This window comes from Raphanus sativus, unplaced genomic scaffold, assembly GCF_000801105.2.
Source record: "Raphanus sativus cultivar WK10039 unplaced genomic scaffold, ASM80110v3 Scaffold0537, whole genome shotgun sequence".
In the NCBI taxonomy this organism is placed as follows: Eukaryota; Viridiplantae; Streptophyta; class Magnoliopsida; order Brassicales; family Brassicaceae; genus Raphanus; species Raphanus sativus.
The window spans coordinates 27374-36479 of record NW_026615855.1 but is presented as its reverse complement, the minus strand read 5'-3'; the positions used below and the strand labels follow the sequence as shown (position 1 = coordinate 36479).

Sequence of the window (9106 nt, the reverse complement as noted above, 5' to 3'; positions counted from 1 at the left end):
GTGTGATTGTATATTGTAGTCACGAGATCGTCGGAGAAGTGACTGAGATAGGGAGGAAAGTGAGTAAATTCAATATTGGAGACAAAATCGGTGTGGGATGCATTGTAGATTCATGTCGCACGTGCAAGAGCTGCCGTGAAGATCAAGAAAACTACTGCACTAAAGCAGTCGCAACCTATAATGGAGTTCACTACGACGGAACGGTTAACTATGGTGGATACTCTGATCACATCGTTGTCGACGAACGTTACGCCGTCAAAATCCCGCACCCGTTGCCTCTCGCTTCGGCCGCACCTTTGCTTTGTGCAGGTATATATCAGTTCAAAATAGTTACGTTTCATTTGGATGATCACTAAATCATTATATTATTGATCCGCATTATATACATCTTGTAGACTTATTGGTCCGCACTATGAATTCGATATACTTATTTCAGATACCAAAAATATATAATGATATTTTCATTTCTATATTCAAAGTACACACATTTTATTGATCTAAACTGTTTCTAAATTTGTGTAATCTTTGTAAGGTGATACGTAAATGTTGTTTATCTATTATATATAGGCATCTCGATGTATAGTCCTATGAAGTACTTTGGACTGGCCGGACCGGGGAAACATATCGGAATCGTGGGGCTAGGGGGTCTCGGACACATTGGGGTGAGGTTTGCTAAAGCATTTGGGAGTAAAGTCACGGTGGTTAGTTCGACAGCTGGGAAATCTAAGGATGCTCTTGAAAATTTTGGAGCTGATGGGTTCTTGGTCAGTACTGATGAAGACCAAATGCAGGTAAAACATAAAAACTATTAGTTTTAATGTAATACTTATATCGAGCTTTAATTAGTGAGTTTATATTATGTCAGGGTGCAATGGGAACTATGGATGGTATAATCGATACGGTTTCTGCATCACATCCGATTTTACCATTAGTTGGACTACTCAAACCCAACGGTAAACTTGTTCTACTCGGTGCAATGGAGAAGCCATTTGATCTACATGCATTTTCCTTAATCCTGGGTATGCATATAACCCTAACGAGTAGCCACTATATTCATATGTTTATTCAGCCTTTAGAACATTAAAATAAAAAAAGCCGTGATTTAACAGGACGGAAATCAATTGCGGGAAGTGCTATTGGAGGAATCAAAGAGACGCAAGAGATGATTAATTTTGCCGCTGAGCATGGAATAAAAGCAGAGATTGAGACCATATCCATGGAGTATGTGAACACCGCCATGGATAGACTTGCAAAGGGAGATATTAGATATCGTTTTGTCATTGACATTGCGAACACTTTGGCTGTTACTCGATCTTAAACTCGATCTTTTATGTTTACTCCATGTCATTAGTTTGGATTGTAATCACAGTCTCAAAATGGGAGCATTTGTTTTCCAAATAAACTGAATTTAATCAAATGAATGTAATTCAAGTGATTGTCACTAGGACGAAAATGAACGGTTTGATTTTCATAAGCTAGGATGTTTCAAATAATTTGGTTAATTATTATATATTATTATATATTATTATTTTTATTTTAAAACTTTAGATGTGATCTGTATATGAACAACATGGTTAGAGACATGATCATGATTACAATCCCTTTGTTATTGAACTAGTGGGTTTCATATCACACAACTATCATTATTTAACTAGTGGGTTTCATATCTATTATACCCTGTTGTTTTTTGTCTTCTGTATTTTGACTTCTTGCTGAGACAAGATCATTTTTTAGCAACATGAGACAATATCATTTTTACTGAAGTGATGGGTTTAGTGTCTATCTTCTATCCTGTTTTTCTCACTTTTATTTGACTTCTTGTTAATTAAATTTATATGAAAATATAGAAAAGAACAATTTGTCTCGTAGTCTTCGCATTGTATATTGATATATCATATATCATGTGGACTCCTAACTCGGAATGGTCCACCACATGACTTGTCAGAGTGAACTGATCCTGCATGAAAATTGCCTATAATATATGTGGTTGAACATTTCCCACGTATGGATTAAGTTAGTTATGAATATAACTTTCAAAGTTTTTTTTGGACTAATTGTTGACAGTTGATACGGGCAACCATACTGACCTTAAATTTTCCATGTCGCGTCTTGTGACATTAGTAATGTAGTTAAATGAGTTAGAGCATCTTTATCTTTGCAACTCATTATGGGTTGCTAAGTAATATTTTAGTAGTATTTAAGATGTAAATTATGGCAATAGACTTGGGTAAACAATTTCATTATTTTGCTCCTCCATTGCTAGTCTCTTATTTTTCGTTGAACCTTCCTCACGTCTCTCGTCTCTTTCCACAGAACATGACAACCGCGATTTGATCACTCCATCTCACCACAGAAAGACAAAAACAAAAGGAAAAGAATCAACAGAAAGCAAACAAATCAAAATTTATAACATGAAACACAAGAATAAATCCCAATAGTTCAAAAGAAATTCAAAACAAGTATCAAAAAGGAAACAAATACAAAAATTCTAAACAAGTATAAAAGAGGAAAAACAAATAAAATATGAAACTTTACCTGATCGATACGAGGAGACCCATCAACAAAGAGCTCCTCCGTCGCCGTTGTGAGACGGAATTGAACCGACAAACACACAAAACTTCAATCAGAACGAGAATAACCCTAATCTAAGACATGCATGATATTTGTTACACAATATCAACTTTACCTTTAGATTTGCGGAGAGCCACAGAGAGATAGCGGTCGTCGCCATCGACGAGACCCACAGAGGGAGAGAATCAGCGTTCATGCCATCGACGAGCCAAGGAGAGCCCTCCATCGCCGTCGTCGTCGAGGAGCCACAGAGAGACAGAGAATCGCCTTCGGTCACCGAGAGCTTTCGAGAGAGACAGAGAGAGAGAAAGAACCGAGAGATGAGACAAAATCGACGACCCCTCTCTCCTCTCTCTTTTCTCGTTTCAATACGTGTCCAAAATAGAAGTTGCTTGAGTGGGCTTAATTAAGCAACGAAGCTTAAGTTAATTTGGGTTTTTTATTTATTTTTAATCCAATATTAACCTAAGCAAACCACTAACAACCAGGGATAAAGATGCTCTTAGGCTTCAATTGTTTTAAAGACTTTTTATCTTTGCCTTTGTACGACAAAACCCAAAAATTTAAAAATCTAAGCTTTTCTTACCGCCAAAAATATGAGTTTTATGACTAATATATTTGTTTCTTACAAGCCTTTTATATATAAAAAAGCACATCATGTTCAGTTGAAAATTTTCAACTATGTTGCGAATCTACTCGAATACAAAAAAAAAATCATATAGTAGAACTTCTTTATTATGAAATTTTCACTATGGGGTGTAGAAGTATAACTCTCGGTAAGCATATTTTGTTCAATATGATAACATTAATAGTTTTTTGAAAATTATTGGTTTTTCGTGTATATATATGGCCGGCATAAATAATGACATACCGGCAATGGTCCTCACTCCTCTTAGCATTGGTTCTGCAGGCTTCTCCTATATTAAACCTGTGTCTCGCCTCATTATCTCTACACTTCTCAGTTAGTACAAAAAAACCAAGTTCTATTCTCTTGTTGTTTATCAATCATGGGGAAGGTTTTTGAGAGGGAGGCGTTCGGGTTGGCCGCGAAAGACGAATCCGGAGTTCTCTCGCCTTTCCGTTTCTCAAGAAGGTTCCAGTTTTCTTCTTAACGGATTACGTAATTTCTATAAAAAGTATTAACCTAATTATTTTCTTATGTGAATAAGAATAAGTTTTGGTGGAATTAATGTATAGGGAGACGGGAGAGAAAGATGTGAGGTTCAGAGTGTTGTTCTGTGGAATTTGCCACACTGATGTATGTATGGCCAAAAACGAGTGGGGATTTACTACTTACCCTCTCGTCCCCGGGTAAGAAACACCACTTTCATACTCAAATGTAATCGTCGACTAATATCAGATTTTATTTTTGAACTAATACCAGTTTTTATTGAAATAAAACTAGTAAACCCAGCAAACCTAATGCTGGGTTTTGGACGACTTGAGTACTTTTGTATATTGCACCGGATGAGATGAGACATGTTAACTTTAGTTATAAATTTTGATGCCTGGACACAAACTTTTCCAGACACTACTCGATCTTGTTTTGTATAGTTGTCTTATGGTGAACAGAAAATAGTGTTATTAGCTTATCCATTAAAGATGTTAATTAAAAAATTTCATTTTTTAAGAACAAAATTCCATAATTAATAAGAAAATCTCGGTTTGAACCAGGAAAAAGAAAATATGTAATGATCATTAAATTAGAATTAAATTGTTTCAGGCATGAGATTGTTGGCGTGGTGATTGAAGTCGGAGCCAAAGTGACTAAATTCAAAGCCGGAGACAAAGTCGGAGTTGGTTATATGCTCAGCTCGTGCCGGTCATGTGACATCTGCACCGATGACCAAGAGAACTTCTGTCCAAAAATGATCATAACGTCCGGAGGCAAATACTACGATGACACCATGACCAATGGTGGTTACTCTGACCATATGGTTTGTGAAGAGGATTACATCGTCCGCATTCCTGAAAATCTCCCGTTAGACGCTGCAGCACCACTTCTCTGTGCTGGGGTCTCAGTTTATTCACCGATGAAGTATCACGGACTAGACAAGCCCGGAATCCACATTGGTGTGGTGGGACTAGGCGGTTTAGGTCATATAGCAGTGAAATTTGCCAAGGCTATGGGTACTAAGGTTACCGTTATTAGTACGTCAGATAGTAAGAGAGACGAGGCGATTAACCGGCTTGGTGCGGATCTGTTCTTGCTGAGCCGTGACCCGGAAGAGATGAATGATTCAGTGGGGACTATGGATGGTATTATTGATACCGTATCTGCAACTCATCCGCTTCTTCCGCTTCTTGGTTTGCTAAAATATAAGGGAAAACTTATTATGGTTGGTGCACCCGCTAAACCACTTGAGTTTCCGGTTCTGCCTCTCATCTTAGGTAAGAGCCTATATCTATATGTCATCTTTGACCATTATCTCCCATTATTGTTATTTATTTTTAGACAAACGCTTACGTTTTCACATATAGGGAAGAAGATGGTGGTGGGAAGTATGACAGGAGGGATAAAGGAATCTCAAGAGATGGTTGATTTTGCCGGTAAACACAACATAACGGCAGATATTGAGCTTATCTCTGCGGATTATGTCAACACTGCCATGGAACGCCTCGAAAAGGGGAACGTTAGATACCGTTTTGTGATTGATGTTGCCAACACATTGAAGCCTACTCCTCAATTAATTATTTGTGATTGATGTTGCCAACACATTGAAGCCTATTCCTTAATTATAAAGCTTAAAAACTTAGTTAATTTCATGAAAACGTTTTTTTCCTTGTTTAGTTTGTCTAATAAGTTCCGAGTTGTTTGGTGAAGGCTTAGTCTGTATCTACTACTGTGTTTTTCAACTGAAACAACTTGAATTTTATTATGTGCTAGCTATATTAGTAAGATTTTTTGGGAAAGTTAAATTCGAACTATAGGTTTAGGCTGGGAAAGAAAACAATTTTGGAGTACTATTCAAGTGCATGTATCTGAACAGTGTAAACCGTTTTAGTTAGGAGTATGTTATGTGAACGAACTATATGGGAGCAAAGCAAATACGATTGGAAGACATAGCTCAACTATTTGATATAGACAACAAGAACCGGCACGCAATACAAGACAACGATAAAATCATATTGAAGTAACTAATGAGGTTTGTTCTTTTAAACTTATTCAGTTTAATTTATACGAATAAAATGGGAAAATAGGCCTTCCTAAACGCTCGTAGTTGCTCTGGCGTACAGACTTGTCGGTGTTAGAAGATGGGAACCACGTGAGAGTGGGAAAAGAATAATTAATACGTGGTTTAACGAGGTCCATAATCTTTTATGGATTTTTAGTTACACTCTGAATTTGAAATTTATATAGACTCGAATTCTCGAAGAACGACACATTAATGGTTATTGGAAAGAAAAACACATTTTAAATATACCTTCAGTCCTTTTTTCCGAAGGACCCAAGATTAATTAAGAAGAAAAAGGTTTAGCCCATTTAAGGGCCATTACTACTACTACACCTTCAGTCGAAAGGCCTTTTATCCGTATAATAAATACTCCCTAAATTCACTAACAAGTAACATCTCGTCTGAAAGTTGTCACTGGGCATTTAAATGGTGACCAAGAAATGACACGAGGAAGAAAATATGTGAATAATTTTTTCTTCTCATTTTCTGTCATTCTTTTTTTTTGTAAAAAAATAGAAAAGAAAATTATTACTTGTAAAATTTAAAATGGAACAATAATTTCTTTTTATTTTTGTAATTTTATTTCTTTACGTTTCTTTCTTATTTGTTCCTCTTGATTTCAGAATGATCACCGGTCGAAATTGTTTTTTGAGTTTTTACACACAGATTAAAAAAATATTAAATTTTGCATATTTTTAAAACAAAAACATTGTTATCTATGTATGTAATCATATTTTAACCGATATAAAAATAAAATGAAAATATTATTGATAATTTTTTAATTAAACGATATTTATTTTAAAATAAAAAAATTACAGTGCAATGACAATTAAACTGAAACCGAAGAAATATTAGATCTGAAATGATGGGTAACATAAAAAAAAAAACATTTGTTCTATTAGTTGAAGATGCGACATATGTGTCGCTATTAGTTTGCGATTGATATGGTTGTCGTAAATTTTTAGATTGGAAACCATCTAGTCTAACAGTTATACATATAAGAAAATCAATATATAATCATATTGGATGGAGGAACAATGTAAGTGAAAAGTCAAAGAGGATAATAAATGAAGTGTACGACTTGTGTATTGTTTGCTTCCAGCAAGAGAGGAGACAGTGAAGTTCGAGTTTGTTCCCAATGCGAAGCACTCCACTCCTTGATATGGCTTCTCTTTCTTTTACCTCGTACCTTTTACCTCACTTCTCTCTTCCCTAGATTGACATTATTTTGTCCTTCATAGTATACTACTATAAGAGATATTTTCATAATCATGAGTGATACATACAAATGATTCAACCCCCTTCAAGGTAAACTATCCTCGACGGAATGAGTTATCCCACATTGAACAATGTGTATATGTAACCGTAGGTATACATGTATTTGTGTAAACTCTTAGAATGATGTTATTAGATAACTGGGAATGGTGAATTTATCAACCGAAAGATCAGCCTCAGTATCTCTTTGACAAATAGATTCACATAACAAGTCTAATCGTGGTAGAGAAGTTAACCAATGAGGTGGATACAAGTAACTTCACAATTGTCGTTTGTATATATGCTTTATTGAAATAAAGAAAAGACAAATCTGATCGTGTGGTACAAACAAGTGAACGGTGACACATATGAATTGAGAGGTCCTTGCTGTTAAACCGCATCAATCGCTATCACCGCTTATGTCTAATATTTAAAACTATGTATTATTAATTAATAATAACGAATGCTATTCGTCTTTGAATGGTATAACATTAAGATCAACCGTTTGATGAGAAAAAACGAATAGTATAACATTCAGCAGAGACTCATCTATGTAATTTTACTTAGTTACGTGAACTTGGTTTTGAGTATACACTTAAGTTGTAACCAAATTTAAATAGACTACACACTTGTAAGTTGTAACCATTTTTGAATAGACTATACACTTGGTTTTACATGTTTGTATTGGAAACTTTAGAAAAGAATATTTAAATAATATGATGTAATAGGCATGCATGTCACAACAATTTTATATACATCTGTGTGTTCATGTATATATATACACATGAAGATTCATAAAAATCACAAGAGCCGAGTCTCTCTCTCACTCTTGCCCCTATATTGCATCATCTCTCCTTAAGAATTCATGATGCCTTCATCCCATCAGAGCCACACCACCAGCTTCAAACCACTGAGGATCAAGAAGCCACCACATCAGATCAGTCGCATGGGACCATCTCCGGCGGCGCAGCCGGTACTTAAGTGTCCGAGGTGTGATTCCGTCAACACCAAGTTCTGTTACTACAACAACTACAGCTTATCTCAGCCACGTCACTACTGCAAAAACTGTCGCCGTTACTGGACACGTGGCGGAGCCCTACGTAACGTCCCCATCGGTGGCTCAACCAGAAACAAGAACAAGCCTTCTAGCCTCCAAGTCATGTCTTCTCGTCCTCCGATTGTGGCGCCATTGTCGTCTCACGAGCTTGCTGATGGGTTTCGTATGAACAAAGCACATATAGACCCTCCTGCTATGGCGTTTTCGGGTGGATTCTCCGGCTACATGTTTCCGTTAGATCCTAACTACAATCTTGCATCTTCTTCTATCGAGTCTTTGAGTTCTTTAAACCAAGATTTGCACCAGAAGCTTCAGCAACAGAGGCTCATCACTTCCATGTTTCAACAAGATTCTCCACCGGTTATGTTTCATAACGCTGAGCTACTTACTCCTTCGACGGCGACAACGGAGTGGGCTTTCGATAGATCCGCCATGGGAGGAGCAGCAGCATGTGGCATCAATGAAAGCAATGATGATCGTGAGGGTAATTTGGGAAGTTGGTACCATAATCCTAATAATTCTATGCCCTAGCTCATTCAATTCTCAATGTCATTACCATTACTAGTCTCTAATATTGTAGCTAGCTTTCAGAAGCTATGGATGAATTACAAATTAGTAATATTAAGTTTCCCCTCTTGTAGTTATTTTCAACATAATAATTTGCTCGATAACTGATAATATTCATATGCATGTAACTGCTTAACATGACAGCATATATATATTTTATTTATAATATTGATATTATATAATAAGATGAAGAAGCAAGAGGAACGTGAAGTAGAAGAGGACAAGTTCAGCTTTAGGCAGAGAAAAGCGAGAAACTCATGAACTCTCTTATGTATGTAAAAGACATTCTCATGGATCATACATCCATCATTATTGTCCTATGCCAACTAAATAACGTATATATCACTTGATCCTGGAATCTTTTGAGATGGCTTTGACCATCATCAATCTAGCTAATCTTAGCAAAAATATATCATTCCATCTTCTACTAAGACTATTATCAACAAAAGAATGTTAAAACATTAACACACAAACGCCACTA

General features: G+C 36.2%; 3 protein-coding genes across 3 annotated transcripts; all 3 read left to right on the top strand.

Moving 5' to 3' along the window:
• Positions 1-20: 20 nt before the first annotated feature.
• On the top strand, positions 21-1528 carry LOC130502391 (probable cinnamyl alcohol dehydrogenase 6; the record flags this gene model as incomplete). Its single annotated transcript, XM_056997186.1, has 4 exons — positions 21-309; positions 568-791; positions 866-1019; positions 1110-1528. Coding segments are annotated over 4 exons (876 nt in total), but the record flags the coding sequence as incomplete, so codon positions are not given.
• A 1911-nt stretch (positions 1529-3439) lies between these two features.
• On the top strand, positions 3440-5450 carry LOC108840209 (cinnamyl alcohol dehydrogenase 7). The gene is made up of 4 exons (XM_018613043.2): positions 3440-3664; positions 3769-3882; positions 4295-4962; positions 5053-5450. Exons 1-4 carry the CDS (start codon positions 3579-3581, stop codon positions 5274-5276), a joined length of 1092 nt encoding a protein of 363 aa, XP_018468545.2. The 5' UTR covers positions 3440-3578; the 3' UTR covers positions 5277-5450.
• Positions 5451-7746: 2296 nt separating this feature from the next.
• On the top strand, positions 7747-8747 carry LOC130502387 (dof zinc finger protein DOF4.7-like). The gene has a single exon (XM_056997183.1). It carries the CDS (start codon positions 7867-7869, stop codon positions 8587-8589), a length of 723 nt encoding a protein of 240 aa, XP_056853163.1. The 5' UTR covers positions 7747-7866; the 3' UTR covers positions 8590-8747.
• Positions 8748-9106: the final 359 nt, after the last annotated feature.

Coding starts and splice junctions, on each gene's coding strand:
- LOC108840209 (XM_018613043.2), top strand. CDS start 3,579: ATGGGGAAGGTTTTTGAGAGGGAGGCGTTCGGGTTGGCCGCGAAAGAC. Junction 3,665..3,768: donor CCTTTCCGTTTCTCAAGAAG/GTTCCAGTTTTC, acceptor ATTAATGTATAG/GGAGACGGGAGAGAAAGATG. Junction 3,883..4,294: donor ACTTACCCTCTCGTCCCCGG/GTAAGAAACACC, acceptor AAATTGTTTCAG/GCATGAGATTGTTGGCGTGG.
- LOC130502387 (XM_056997183.1), top strand. CDS start 7,867: ATGATGCCTTCATCCCATCAGAGCCACACCACCAGCTTCAAACCACTG.